This window comes from Coturnix japonica, chromosome 2 (genome assembly GCF_054131305.1).
Source record: "Coturnix japonica strain WE chromosome 2, WE-NBRP24, whole genome shotgun sequence".
Classification (NCBI taxonomy): Eukaryota; Metazoa; Chordata; class Aves; order Galliformes; family Phasianidae; genus Coturnix; species Coturnix japonica.
Window position 1 is genome coordinate 138,602,839 of NC_140664.1, and position 15,676 is coordinate 138,618,514.

Sequence of the window (15,676 nt, forward strand, 5' to 3'; positions counted from 1 at the left end):
TCCCATGTGGAGGTGCCCGGGGCTACAAGGAAAGATGTCCACAAGCCACCGCTGTGCACTGCGGGGACAGGACGGGGCACGGGCTGCAGCCGGCTGCCAGCAGGCACACAGGTCTCGCTCAGCCCCATCCGCCCTCAGCCTCATTGTGTGCGGCTCTCAAAGCGGGGAGATGGGAGGCAGCCTTAGGACACCCCCCAGGCCTCCCACAAAGCCCACGCACTGCGTACACGAAGCTGCACGAGGATGTGAACACCCCGTGCTTCCCAGCACTCAGCCAGGAGCCTGGACAGGCTTCACCTGCCTGTGCACGGTGCTGAGAGGCTCACCTTTGCTTTGACATCCTGCCATTGGGAAAGCACTCCCATGGGGAGCCTGAAAGGAGAAAGATTTTCAGTGAGAACAGCGCAACTCTCCCCTGCTTCCCTCCCTGTGCTAATGAAAGTGATGCAAATAATCAGTGCACCATTAATGGAGACACTTCGCTGCAAGGACGCACAAGGGCATGGACAGCTGCATGACAAGGACAGCATCGGTGCAGACCCTGGCCCGCAGCTGACAATGGAGCAGTGCTCCCCTTGCTCAAGCACTTATTGAGGACTCCTTCAGGCCCACCACCACAAAACATGCCTCATATGTACCACAAAGGCAGCAGGAATGGCACAGCTTAGAAGAAGCGTCCTCCCCGACCGATCCTTCCTGCATACAGGATGGTACCAACCTCTTCAAGCAATTTCTCTAAATGTTTCTCCAGCATTTCTTGTGTGTAGCACGGAGCATCGCCATTCTGCTCTACCATGGCATCGATCATGAGTATGAGCTCTGCAACCTGCCGATCCCTCGCCTCTCCGGTGGCTCTGTTGCTGAAACCAATGTAGCGATTCCCACACTTTCTTGCCAGCCCCTTCAGGTATGGGCTCCCTTCTATGAAACCCTTCAGGTCATCTGGATGATCCAGCTGTTCTGCTCGGGTGAATAACAGGATTGTGTACTTCTCTGCTTTAGTATGGAACATCTTGGTCACCCACTCAACCACTTCATGATCTTCATTTGTGATTTGGCCCAGCTGCATCACCAGGACAATGGCATGAACCCCGTCATGGTGATTCTGAAGAGCATTCTTAATCTTTTCAGCTGTTTTCAGGTTGGCTTCCAAAGTGACACGAAAGCCAGGAGTGTCGACAACAACCATTGACCGTCCAGCAAAGAGGCCAATGGCTTTCTCATACTCGTGTGTTATAGGCTCTGCTGACATGTAAGATTCAAATGCCTTCCGTGCAAGGATGGTGTTCCCAGTCGCACTCTTCCCACTCCCCGTTTTTCCCACCAGCAGTATCCTCAGCTGGGATCCTGGGGAACAACCACAGACATGTGTGAGCCCTGCGGTGCAGGGACAGCCCCTGCTGGCCACACACCAGCTCCCAGGCGGAGGAACCCAGGGCCGCAAGGAAAGGTGTCCCCAAGCCACCAGCAGTGGTCCTCAGGACAATCAGGAGGAACATGTGGCCCTGAGGGACCCCAGGGCTGCTCAGTTACAGGCTTCCTCAAAGGGCTGCTACCCAGTACTTGTCTGACAGCAAAAACAGAAAGCAAAAGAGATCTCACAGCTCCCCTGTGACCCAGGACTGCACTGGGTGAACAAAAGCCAAAGCAGAACCACTTCATTTCCAGAAAGTCACACACTGAGCAAAACGCACAGTTCTGTTTGTGCAGCATTGTCCCTCGGCTGTTTCCTGCCCTTCATGGTGCCGGTGGGACACGGGCTCCAAGACACAGGCACAGGGACAGCTGGGTTTGGGGTTACAGCATTACCTCCTGTGCTGCGTCTCAGGCTGCACCCACTGGACACCACCGCCCCATCCACCCTCAGCCTCGCTGTGTGTGGCTCTCAGAGCGGGGAGATGGGAGACAGCCTCAGGACACCCCCCAGGCCTCCCAAAAAGCCCACGCACCGCATACACGAAGCTGCACGAGGATGTGAACCCCCTGTGTTTCCCCAGCACTCAGCCAGGAGTCCGGCCGGGCTGTGCCTGCCTGCACGTGGTGCTGAGCAACTCACCTTTGCTTTGATATCCTGCCATTGGGATAGCACTCACAGGCACACGGGGAGCCTGGAAGGAGACAGGTTTTCAGTGAGAACGGCACAAACATCCCCTGCTTCCCTCCCTGTACTAATGGAGGTGACACAGACGATCTCTGGGGACTCATGTTAGTCCCACTGCCATTTTTGCTTGCAGAAAGTCAAATGTCATTAGAATTACCCACCCCCACTGACTTTGCAGGCAACTCACCCAAGCAGCGCTGTGCTGTGTCCCCAGCTCTGACTGCTGCACTTGTGCTCTTCCTGCTCTCCTCCTGCACAGCACTGCTGGGGCTGGAACCGCTGTTCATACAGGCAGCGTCAGGAGGGCAGTGCTGCCATCACTCATCAGCGCTGCTCCACCATTGGCCACATCTGAGCTGTCCCACTGCGGTGACTTGCGGAATCAAACTCTATAATCCAGATATGGGTTATAAAGCAGGTATGTTTATTCCAGCGTTGCGCAGCGCCGGGTGCAAGGGGGATAGCTCCTCCAAACTTGCACACCGTAAAGAGAAAAGTGTGTTACAGATATAGGTTAAGCTAATACATAATCAATAGTCTCCTCCTCAGTTTGATTACATATTCATTACATTCCCTATGGCCCCGTTCCCCGCGACCCCATTCCCTCATTCCCCCTGACCCCATTCCCCGCGACCCTTGCCGACGTTTTGGGGTGAAATTCTTCTTCTGTTTTCTTCTTGGTGTTATCTGCTGTTATTGTTCTCCCATGTCGGCATCATCTTGCCCGGGGGGGGATCTAATCCTTCTTGTCAGAGGTCTCCGGACAGTTTCTTCTTATCTTTATTGCCCTCTTCTCTGGCTTTATTTTGACTAAGTGTCTGCAATTCCCCCTTTCCCTGCACTTTTAAATGTACAGTTACCCTTTGTCTTGGTTTCTGTGAAGTTCCCCTTTCCCTTTCTATAGCAAAGTGTTACCTTACCACCATTTTGAGGCTTTGCTCACTCTTCAATTCCCCCCTTTTCTTTAATCTAGCAGGCTTTTACCTGCTAGATTCTTAATGGGTCTCAAATTGGCTCCGCTCTCTACCTTTTGTCTCAGCTCATGTCTCTTCCAAACCCCATATTCCCTTCTGGTATCCTGGCACAGATACAAAAAGCACCTTATAACAACACAAGTAAAACACACCAAGAGTAGCAAGGTGATGCAGACTAAGAAAAGCTGTTTTAGTCATCCTAAATTTGGCAACTAGTAAGTTTATCACATGATCCAGAGAAAACTATTCCCCAATCGGTGTTATCCCTGCCTACTCCATGTTGCAATGCATCTTTGGATAAACAGGATACCTCCTTTTGGATTGTCCATCAAGCATCTGCAACAGCATCCTCAATTGTTTCTAAGGTTACAGAAATTTTCATACAGCGATACCCCCCCTTTTCTTGGGAGTTCTGTGAACTCAATTTGCCGTTGTTGCCCTGGAAGGCCCTCTCCTGTGAGGCCCACTTGTGCCCTGTTCCTGGTACTGGGACTGTACTTTGTAGTGTTGGTTTGCCCAATATATTCTCTTATCTTCCCTTATAACCAATTTCCATAAAATACTAAAGGGCATAATAATGTGTCCATTTGGGCATGCACACATCTGTCAGCTTGCTCTCTTCCTTTCTAAATTATTAATTGGACTCCTGTTCTCTTTAGAATATTTTACAGGTTTTGACTTTGCTTCAGAGATTTTAAGTTTACCGTCTGGAATTGAAGCCCTCTTCAACTGCCTGTTCTGCCACCTGATCTATCATCTTATTTTCTGTTTCCTGTACAGTGTTACATTTCTGATGTCTTTTACAACATATAATAACCATTGGTAGATTTAAATCAGGCTGTTTTCCTTGTGTGTGAGCAATCCTTGCTCTTTTCAGATGGTACTATGAGCGTGTGGCACATATTTAGCATCTGTCCATATGATTAAAGCTCTTGTCAAGGCAGTTATTTCAGTCTTCTGAGGGGAAGTCCCCACAGCTGGTGGTTGTGCTTCGGTTACCTGGTCAGTAGCAGTTACTGCATGTCCTGCCTTACAGTCTCCTTGTCTCATAAAACTGCAGCTTCTGGTAAACCAGGTGTCTTCTGCATCTTCTAAGGGTTCGTCCTTCAGGTTCGACTGACTGGCTGGAATGTGCAGCTTCAGTTGATTTAAAGCAGTCATGTAATACTGGTTCTCCGGGAGTTCCACTAAGGAAAGATACTGGGTTGACAATATTAGTCACAATTATTTCTACATCACCCTGCTCTACCAGGATGGCCTGGTATTTCAGGAATCTTTGGGGTGAGAGCCAATGAACTAATGTCCCCCTTTTGCCTCCAATACAGTAAACACTGTATGAGATATTAAAACTGGTGTCCTTTGGCCCAGTGTAGATTTATGGGCTTCTTGAATATTGAGCACTAGTGCAGCCACTGCCCTCAGGCACCCTGGCCATCCCTTACTCACTTCAAGCTGTTTGAGGTTTACCATCAGTCCGTAGCTGTGTATCCATGGTCAGCACCCTCCTGTCATTCCTGGGAACGTATGGAGTTCCTTGGCAGTTTGCAGCTCAGGGGCTTAGCAGATGGCTTCTTTCTTGGCAGTCCTTAAGGTTCAAAGTCCAGCTGTAATTTCTGAGTTATTTGTGCTTTCTGTAAACCAAGAAACTCAGCAAACTCTCAGTCTATTCTACACAGTCCTTTTGTCGCTGTGGCATCCACATGCTCCAGTAAAGTTCCACCCTAGGATGGAGGATCCCAGGTCTCAGGCTCACAAGTTGACCGGTTCTCAAAAATCATTCAGCTGTTCTCACAACCCTGGGTAACACTGTCCAGGTTAACTGAGTCTCTTCTCCCTTTATTAGGGCTTTCCTATTCAAAGGCAAATAACCTTAGGCTTCCTTTAGCCAAACCAGGCAGAAGAGACATCCCTCAAATCCAGAAGGTAAACTCCACCTAGTCATTCCTTAACTTGGTTGATAAAGTGCATGGATTTTCCATCATTGAGTGTATCCATTCAACAATTCTATTACTTGTCCTCATGACTTCTACCAAACTACCGAAAATTTAGCAAATTGGCAAAACTGGAGTTTTGTACTTGGATTCCCATTCAATTAGTAATTCAAACTCAAAAAAATTATCTATTATTTCTTTTATCCTTCTACAGTCACATATCCTCAAAGGGCATCACTTTACCCTGAGTGGGTGAGCTCTTGCTTTTAACTTAATTTTTTTTTTGGCCCTGATGCCCACACCCCTAAGTGTGTCTTATTTGAGATTGCTGTGGCTCCTGGGGGTATAACATTGTTTTTCCCAGTTTGTGTTAATAGTCAGACTTACAATTCTTAATCAGCCAATATTGTTTGACCCTTAGCTCCAGTTTTATTAAATTTCTTGCCAGGGTAACCTGACAGGTACAAGAATTCCTGTATTCCTACTTGTTTTCTTAGCTTATATTTAATTAATTCCAAAAGTAAGCCTTTTCTTGTTGGGCAGTAGCACCTACTAATGTTACAAAACCATCTATGGGTAGTAAGAAGCTCCCATATCCATCAGAAAATGAACTACTTTATCCTGCTTCTTTAGCTGCAGTTTCATCGGTGTATCTGCTAGGGTAAACTTCCCAAGTTCTCATTGTTCAGCTCTGCAATCAGAGACAATTCCTTCTCACTCAGCTTGGTCGGATTTCTCTACCAGTGTCCCACTGCAGTTTGTACACTGCTTTCATTCCAGCGGAGCAGAGCCCTCCCTGGGCTCTTCAAGCCTCCCTCCCCTTTCCTCGTGGGGGATCTCTGGGTCCTATGGCCCTACTCTAGCCCCACAACAGTAACAGCTGTTATTATTCTCAATTTCCTGAACATCTCTGATTCTCAATCAGGTGTTTGTTTTGTTTTCTGTTGTTGTTGTTGTTTGTTTGTTTTCTTCTTATTGTACTCCTCTCTTCAGACCTGACATCCCTGTTTTTATCTTTGCCTTCCTCAACCTGTGTCCTTCCCAAACTTTTTCGCTTTCCAAACTCTAATCATTACATTTCACCTCCTCTCCAGAGCCATCCAGTGCTGCCCAGATTTCAGATTTCCCACATCTCTGCACATGAAGGCTATTCTCACTTCCAATGCCCTGTCCTCTCCACCTCCCCCTTTGCTGTTTACAGCAGCAGTCTCTGACCCTGGCTCCCTCTCCCACTCTGAGAGTTCTGATTGCAGGGGAACGGTGTGGGGGGGTTGTTCTCATGCCAGCACAGATAAACTCACTTTCTCTTTAACCCTTTTTCCTCTGTACACTATTCCACTATTTGTACCCTCAGTTACACTTCCACATACCCTCAACTATACTTCCGTATGCCATTAACAACTACACTTTTTTATACCAGCAAAACAGTTTGTCCCATTCCCTTCAAAACCCACAAATCAAGCAACACAGTTCTTCAGTTTCCATAAACACCCTTACTACCTTATAACTTTCCCTTAGCAATCCATATTGTTCAGTTATAAACCTCTCGCCACAGAGCCAGCACTGACTGACCCACCTCCCTTACACCTCTTCGCAGGCAGAACACAGTATCACATAAATGGCTTGATACTCATTCCACACAGACATCCCTCTATATGTTCATTGTCCCTGTCCTCTAGCTTATACATCAACCACCACTGATTGCAATATTTAATCAGGATTTTTTTTTTTTTTTCGGCTCAGGGTTCCTCCTGGTTCCCCAGCGATATCTCGCCAATGTGCCAGTATACACCCCAGGGGTGAGCGCGCAGGGACCTCTTTGCTCTGTGATTTTCCCATCGTAACTTAATATAAACCACCGTATTCTTTTATAAGTAAAACCACTTCTGACACAACAGCATTGTTATGACTTATGACCACATACTTTACAACAACCAGTAATTAATAATACAAAATAAACATGAATTAAACAAAGACAAACAAGTATTGGAGACAACTTTCGCTTCGTCCGTCCCCGGCCGTTTCCCTCGCGGGAGGACGGAACCGCGGGTCGGGACTCCGCACTCGCCCCGCAGCTGTGCTGCATCTCACTCACACCACACTCACACGACAATTCAGAATTACAGAATTAAAAAAAAAACCACAGAATTACAATATATCATTTGTTAAGCTTAACCAAAGATGTTAAGAACACTGGTGCTAGTTGTTATCTTAGGTCACCTATATAAACAGCGCTGTACGATACCAATTATCCCAGGATTACCCAAATCACCCTGTACCAGAGAGCAGACAAGCTCTGCCCAATTAGCAATCACCTGAATGTGAGCAATAGCTCTTTTACCATGCGTACGACTTACTGGCCCCTTTGTAGGCACTCCCTAGGGAGTCCTAACCCAGCCGGCAACCTAACCTAACCCGTGAGCTCACGTCCCTTGGGGGGGAGCACGCCGACTCCACTGTTCCCTGCGTAGGACGTCTCCTCACGACTTACGGGTCCCCCATTTCACATACCTGGTCCGCCGATAGATGGTTCTTGTCTGCTCCTGCAGTGATCAGATGAGGGAGGGGAGTCCTTCCGAGAAATCTCGGGGCGCGCCAAAGGCGTCCCCCTTCTCAGCTGGTCCTGCAGCCGAACAGAGAGGGTCCCATCTGGGGTGCCAAATTGACTTGCGGAATCAAACTCTATAATCCAGATATGGGTTATAAAGCAGGTATGTTTATTCCAGCGTTGCGCAGCGCCGGGTGCAAGGGGGATAGCTCCTCCAAACTTGCACACCGTAAAGAGAAAAGTGTGTTACAGATATAGGTTAAGCTAATACATAATCAATAGTCTCCTCCTCAGTTTGATTACATATTCATTACATTCCCTATGGCCCCGTTCCCCGCGACCCCATTCCCTCATTCCCCCTGACCCCATTCCCCGCGACCCTTGCCGACGTTTTGGGGTGAAATTCTTCTTCTGTTTTCTTCTTGGTGTTATCTGCTGTTATTGTTCTCCCATGTCGGCATCATCTTGCCCGGGGGGGGATCTAATCCTTCTTGTCAGAGGTCTCCGGACAGTTTCTTCTTATCTTTATTGCCCTCTTCTCTGGCTTTATTTTGACTAAGTGTCTGCAATTCCCCCTTTCCCTGCACTTTTAAATGTACAGTTACCCTTTGTCTTGGTTTCTGTGAAGTTCCCCTTTCCCTTTCTATAGCAAAGTGTTACCTTACCACCATTTTGAGGCTTTGCTCACTCTTCAGCGGGGACAACACCCACTGTGCCAAAGCCACATCCAGCCTGGACTTGGGCACTGCCAAATATGGGACATCAGCAGCTCTTCCAGGAACCTTGCTTTATGGCCTCACCACCCTTCTCTTATGGAATTTCTTTCTAATGCTCGCTCTAAACCTGCCCTCTCTTACGTTAATGCCACTCACCTTTGTCCTATCGGTACACTCTCTTATAAAGGAAGCATTGTTGTGCCAAGTGGTGCTGCAGCCCTGGCACAAGGACCTGGAGTCTGATGAGTCTCCTCCTTATGGACCTCCCGCCCTCTGGACTTGAGGCTGGGCCCCCTGCTCTGGGTGTCCTTGTGGAGGCAGGGGAGTCCAAATCCCACCAGCCCAAACCACAGGTCACTCGGGGCCATAGACTCCTCTCAGACCGACCGCTCCATCCCCTTCCATTGTTCCCCATTGCCCACTGCCCAGGGCTGTGTCCCTTTGGCTGTGGATCCTCTCCAGGGATGGAGGGCCCACCGCCGTGCCAGGCAGCCGGTTCCGTGCTCACCCACCTGCACAGCTGGGAAAGGGACTGGTGATGTTACCTCAGAGTTCCTGTGCTTCCAGTCATGCCCATTGCCTCAGCTCCTTCTTCCTCAGACCGACTGAGGCACCAAGGAAGACATGGGTGTGCTTTGGTGATTGTGGGTCATGTTCGACAGGCCTTGCCCTGAGGTGCAGGGCTGTGCAGCTCCATGCAGGCCGGGCCCTGGGGACACAGAACCGGCCCTGGGGACACATTGCTGTGAGGACACAAGGGGGACATGGGCAGCTGCGTGTCACAGACAGTGGCCTTGCAGACCCCTGCCCAGGGCTGACAATGGTGGCAGTGCTCCTGGTGTGTGGATGGATGCCCAGAAAAGCCCAGAGCCCATCACACTGCTGCTGTCCTCAGCCGTGAGCAGTGGGGAGCAGCCCCAGTGCCCTGAGCCACAGCCTGCACTTTGGATGCTGCACTGCCCAGAGCTGAGAGCAGTTACGGGAAATGCCTTTGTGGGACCTTTGGCCCACAGCTCACAGCCTGTACTGGGACAGCTATGCAGTGGATGCAGCACTGTCAGGGCATAGCCTGCCCTGAGTGGCAGCTTCCCTGTGTTCCTTCTGGGTGCAACACTGTGTGAGGCACAAGGTCCACAAACAGTTCCCATAAATGCACTCAGCTCCATGAAGTGCAGATATTGAAACTAAGATTGAAGGGAGGCAAAGAAGCTTGGTTCTTGCACCAAGGGCAGCTCCCTTTCCCACAGTCCTTCATCTCCAGAACAGCCTGAACACTAGACGACCATGCATGCTGTCTCCCTGCATCCCATCCCTACAAACCCCATTTAGGAGTAGGGTGCATTGGGATTACATTTGGAGGTACAGATTGGGCAGGGAAATAAGGGCATTTTTCAACACTATATCGTATATTAGAGATCTTCAGCACACTGGCAATTCATCCTATCGCTGTGGTGATTTTCATGGTTTTCCTTATCTGGTGAGAGATACAAATCTCACCATCCCTCAGTCCACAAATCACTCAGTCCTTAGGGCTGCAGACGCATCTCCAGCCCTGTCCATGGGTCTTCCAGCACCCACTGCCCAGGACTGCCAGGTGGTCTTTGAGGTACCTTCCTAACCAACCATTCTGTGATCTGGACACAGTACTCCAGGTAGGGCCTCACAAGAGCACAGTAGAGAGGTGGTTGTCTCCATCTGAAGTACTGTGTCCAGGTATGGAGCCTTCAGTTCAAGAAAGTCAGCTGTTGGAAAGGGTCCGAAGGAGGGCCACAAAGATGATCAGGGGGCTGGAGCACCTCCCCTACGAAGACAGGCTGAGGAAGCTGGGCTTGCTCAGCCTGGAGAAAAGAAGGCTGTGGGGTGACCTCTTTGCAGCCTTTCAGTACCTGAAGGGAACCTATATCCGGAAGGGGAGTAAACTCTTTGAAAGGGCCGATAATAGCAGGACCAAGGGAAATGGTTTTAAGTTGTAAGAGGGAAGATTTAGGTTGGATGTTAGGGGGAAGCTCTTTACTAGGAGAGCGGTGAGGTCCTGGAACAGGCTGCCCAGGGAGGTTGTGGATACCCCGTCCCTGGAGGTATTCAAGGCCAGGTTGGATGGGGCTCTGGGCCACCTGATCTCGTAAATGTGGAAGTTTGGTGATCCTGCCAGGCAGGGAGGTTGGAGCTTCGTGATCCTTGAGGTTCCTTCCAACCCGGGTTATTCTGTGATTCTGTGATTCTTTGAGCACCCTGAAGAAGTTTGGCCGTGCGCAGTGAGAACTCTTACGACTACCTTGTGGAGTAGTGCTCTTTACTGAAGCAACAGATGACAGATTCTCTTGAACTTATAGTGATAGCTACACAGTCTGCAGAGGAGAAACAGATATCAAGGAGGTGAATAATGCAGGCAGCTGTGAACACACATTAAACTGTGGTATAACTCTAGTTTCCTGAGGGAAGAACTAGATGTAAACAAGTGTGCATATCTTACACAACAGGCATCTATATGCAGGGAGAAAAGAGACTCAGCTGTCAACTGGTCCTGGAAGTCCGCATTGATCTCCCAACTTGTCTACGATGGTATCTTCCCAAGAATTCTTTCTCTCCTGAGCTGTTTTTATACTTACTTATTTTTTGTACTTATCCTTACTTTTGTACTTATCCTTACTTTCAGATGGAGTGGTACTAATCATACCTCCCTCTGTTGTGACTGGAGTGGCAGAAAATGAAGAAGGTGCCAGCTCAGGGTGACTGCTATGCAGTTTCTCAGTTCCATGGTACCACCAAGCTCCCATCACTGCAATCCTATCACAGAGCAGGGATGTGCTTTACACTGCGCTCCAGCATCTATGCCGCTGCACCTCTGGGAGATGACCTATCAAGTTCCCCTGGTGCTGCTAACAATCTGTACTTTGTAGGTCTTAATGCTGCTTGCTAGACCACCATGGAACAGATTCTCTGCATATTCACTTCATTCCACCATGGACATTTCTTCAACCCTTTTTTACTTCTATGAGGGGAATATCCCAGTCAGTTACTTCCAATAATTGCTACACATAATCCGCCTCATCACTATAGTCAATCAAGCTTCTCCGTGTCTAGAAGGAATTGAGATCACATGCAATCTTGTTCTGTGAATTAGAGCTCAAGGGAGTCATGGGCTGCAAGATGATAAGCTCATAGTCATAGTATTTAGCAGGCTTTGGGCATAAGTTGTGTGCCCCGGTGGCGCAGTGGTAGGAATGCCGCATTGCAACACCGGAGGCCCTGGGTTCGAATCCCCCCTGTGGCGCAAGTGGTAGAAGTGCCGCTCTGCTACACAGAGGCTCGAATCCCAGGGGGTTGGACTCGATGATCTCTAAGATCCCTTCCAACCTGCACGAGACTATAATACTATGATACTATGATAAGGGCCAGCCCAGTGCAGAATGCTGAGGGCAGGAGGGAGCACACAACTACAGCTGCTTCACCCTGCAAAGGCAACAGGAATGGCACAACGGATGAGATATCTGCACTCTGACTGAACCGTTGATGATTACTGGATAGGGCAAAGATTTACAAGAAATTTCCAAAGACCTTTTTCCAGCATATCTTGTGTGTAACATGGAGCACTGCAATTATCCTTTACCATGTTGTCAATCATTTGTATGAGCTCTGCAACCTGCTGATCCCTCGCCTCTCCCGTGGCTCTGTTGTTGAAAGCAATGTACCGATCTTTGTACTTGGCTGCCAAACCTCTGAGGAATGGGCTCCCTTGTATGAAATCTGTCACATCTCCTGGATCTTCCAGATCATCTGCTCGGGTGAATAACAGGATTGTGTACCTCTCTCCATCCGTATGAAAAATCTTGGTCACCCACTCAACCACTTCCTTTACTTCTTCAGTGATTTGGCCCAGCCGTATCACCAAGAGGATGGCATGGACACCTTCATTAAGGCTACGAAGACCATCCTTAATCTTAGCAGCTGTGCTTCTGTTGAAATGCACTTTGTCAAAAACACCAGGAGTATCAATAACAACAATTTCTCTTCCAGCAACATGCTTTTTACCTTCCTTGTACTGCTTGGTTAAGCCACTTGCTGTACAGCCAGATTCAAATATGTTCTCTCCAAGGATAGTGTTCCCTGTCGCACTTTTTCCACTCCCAGTCTTGCCCACCAGCAGGATTCTGCGCTTCGGTCCTGGAGAAACAAGCAGAGCTGTGTGAACCTCATGGCAGAGGTGCCCAAGGCTGCAAGGATAGGTGTCCCCGAGACACCACTGTGCACTGCAAGGACAGGAAAGGGCACGGGCTGCAGCCAGCTGCCAGCAGGCACACAGGGCTCGCTCAGACCCATCCACCCTCAGCCTCGCTGTGTGCGGCTCTCAAAGCGGGGAGATGGGAGGCAGCTTCAGGACATCCCCCAGGCCTCCCACAAAGCCAACACACAGCGTTCACGAGGCTGCACAAGGATGTGAACCCCCTGTGCTTCCCCAGCACTCAGACAGGAGCCCGGCCGGGCTTCACCTGCTGGTGCACGTTGCTGAGCAACTCACCTTTCCTTTGAGGTCGTGCATTTGGGAGAGCACTCACAATGGGAGCCTGGAAGGAGACAGGTTTTCAGTGAGAACAACGCTAATCTCCCCTGCTTCCCTCCCTGTGCTAATGAAAATGATACAAATGATCAGTGGACCATTAATGGGGACACTTTGCTAAAAGGACACACAAGGGTATGGGCAGCTGCAAGACAATAACAGCGTTGGTGCAGACCCTGCCCCACTGCTGACAATGGCATGGGGCAGTGTTCCCATTGCTCAAGCACTTATTGAGGACTCCTTCAGGCCCACCACCACAAAACATGCCTCACATGTACCACAAAGGCAGCAGGAACGGCACAGCTGAGGAGATGCGTCCTCCCCGACCGGTCCTTCCTGCATACAGGATGGTACCAACCTCTTCAAGCAATTTCTCTTTGTGTTTCTCCAGCATTTCTCGTGTGTAGCACAGAGCATCGCCATTCTGCTCTACCATGGCATTGATCATGCGGATGAGCTCTGCAACCTGCTGATCCCTCGCCACTCCGATGGCTCTGTTGCTGAAACCAAGGTAGCGATTCCCACACTTTCTTGCCAGCCCCTTCAGGTATGGGCTTCCTTCTATGAAACCCTTCAGGTCGTCTGGATGCTCCAGCTCTTCTGCACGGGTGAATAACAGGATTGAGTACTTCTCTGCTTTAGTATGGAACATCTTGGTCACCCACTCAACTGTTTCATGATCTTCCTTTGTGATTTGGCCCAGCTGCATCACCAGGACAATGGCATGAACCCCTTCATGGTGATTCTGAAGAGCATTCTTAATCTTTTCAGCTGTTTTCAGGTTGGCTTCCAAAGTGACACGAAAGCCAGGAGTGTCGACAACAACCATTGACCGTCCAGCAAAGAGGCCTTTGGCTTTCTCATACTCTTGTGTTATAGGCTCTGCTGACATGTAAGATTCAAATGCCTTCCGTGCAAGGATGGTGTTCCCAGTCGCACTCTTCCCACTCCCCGTTTTTCCCACCAGCAGTATCCTCAGCTGGGATCCTGGGGAACAACCACAGACATGTGTGAGCCCTGCGGTGCAGGGACAGCCCCTGCTGGCCACACACCAGCTCCCAGGCGGAGGTGCCCAGGGCCACAAGGAAAGCTGTCCCCGAGCCACCAGCAGTGGTCCTCAGGACTATCAGGAGGAACACATGGCCCTGAGGGAACCCAGGGCTGCTCAGTTACAGGCTTCCTCAAAGGGCTGCTACCCAGTACTTGTCTGACAGCAAAAACAGAAAGCAAAAGAGATCTCACAGCTCCCCTGTGACCCAGGACTGCACTGGGTGAAAAAAAAGCCGGGGCTGAACCACTCCTTTTCCAGGAAGTCACACACTGAGCAAAACAAGCGGTGCTGTGTGTGCAGCATTGTCCCTCGGGCCGTTTTCTGCCCTTCATGGTGCCAGTGGGACACGGGCTCCAAGACACAGGCACAGGGACAGCTGGGTTTGGGGTTACAGCATTACCCCCTGTGCTGCGTCTCAGGCTGCACCCACCGGACACCACCGCCCCATCCGCCCTCAGCCTCTCTGTGTGAGGCTCTCAGAGCGGGGAGATGGGAGGCAGCCTCAGGACACCCCCCAGGCCTCCCAAAAAGCCCACGCACCGCATACACGAAGCTGCACGAGGATGTGAACCCCCTGTGCTTCCCCAGCTCTCAGCCAGGAGCCTGGCCGGGCTGTGCCTGCCTGCACGCGCTGCTGAGCAACTCACCTTTGCTTTGATATCCTGCCATTGGGAGAGCACTCACAGGCACACGGGGAGCCTGGAAGGAGACAGGTTTTCAGTGAGAACGGCACAAACTTCCCCTGCTTTCCTCCCTGTGCTAATGGAGGTGACACAGATGATCTCTGGGGACTCAGGTCAGTCCCACAGACATGTTTGTATGCCGAAAGCCAAATGTCATCAGAATTACCCATCTCCATTGACTTTGCATGCAACTCACCCAAGCAGCGCTGCTCTGTGTCCCCAGCTCTGACTGCTGCACTTGTGCTCTTCCTGCTCTCCTCCTGCACAGCACTGCTGGGACTGGAACCGCTGTGCAGCTCAGCAGCGCTTTTACAGGCAGCGTCAGCAGGAGGGCAGTGCTGCCATCACACATCAGCGCTGCTCCACCATTGGCCACATCTGAGCTGTCCCACTGCGGGGACAACACCCACCATGCCTGGACATCCAGCCTGGACTTGGACGCTGCCAAATATGGGACATCAGCAGCTCTTCCGGGAACCTCGATTTATGATCTCACCACCCTTGTCTTCACGAATTTCTTTCTAATACCTGCTCTAAACCTCCCTTTCTTACATTAATGCCATTCACCTTTCAGCTATCAGTACACTCTCTAATAAAGGAAGCACTGTCATGCCATGTGGTGCTGCAATCCTGGTACAAGGACCACTGGCTGTGGGCTGGCATCCTTGGAGCATTAGGATCTGTAGGGTCATGAGGGTCTGTATGGCCATGAGGAGCTGCAGCTACCATGAGCCCTCCCCTCGGCCTACTCTGCTCTGGGCACAACAAACACAAAGCCCTCAGCTCTCCTCACACCCCTTGCCGTGCAGACCCTTCCCCATCTCCCAGCCCTCCTTTGGATGCTCTCTAACAGCTCCACGTCCTTCTCACACAGCAGCACCCAACCTGCACCTTATCAGGCCACAGCACAGAGCAGAAGGGACGGTCTCTTCCCTCAACAGCACTGCTGGGCCTGCTGCTAACCTCCATCCCACTGGACGTGAGGCTGGGCCCCCTGCTCTGGGTGTCCCTGTGGAGGCAGAGGAGTCCAAATCCCACCAGCCCAAACCACAGGTCACTCGGGGGCCATAGACTCCTCTCAGACCGCCCGCTCCATCCCCTTCCATCGCTCCCC

At 50.3% G+C, this 15,676-nt stretch overlaps 1 protein-coding gene across 4 annotated transcripts; it reads right to left on the minus strand.

Moving 5' to 3' along the window:
• Positions 1-7,700: 7,700 nt before the first annotated feature.
• On the minus strand, positions 7,701-15,034 carry LOC146762195 (GTPase IMAP family member 7-like). Of its 4 annotated transcripts, none has more exons than XM_085540800.1 (6): positions 14,759-15,033; positions 14,527-14,578; positions 13,187-13,815; positions 12,790-12,835; positions 12,303-12,434; positions 7,701-10,618 (listed from the first exon to the last, which is right to left on the minus strand). In XM_085540800.1, exons 1-6 carry the CDS (start codon positions 14,912-14,914, stop codon positions 10,542-10,544), a joined length of 1,092 nt encoding a protein of 363 aa, XP_085396926.1. In that variant the 5' UTR covers positions 14,915-15,033; the 3' UTR covers positions 7,701-10,541. The 4 variants fall into 4 exon arrangements, with proteins under 4 accessions (XP_085396926.1, XP_085396925.1, XP_085396927.1 ...); XM_085540799.1 differs by having other exon boundaries at positions 8,725-8,979; positions 14,759-15,034; XM_085540801.1 differs by having other exon boundaries at positions 10,547-12,226.
• Between the last annotated feature and the right edge of the window lie 642 nt (positions 15,035-15,676).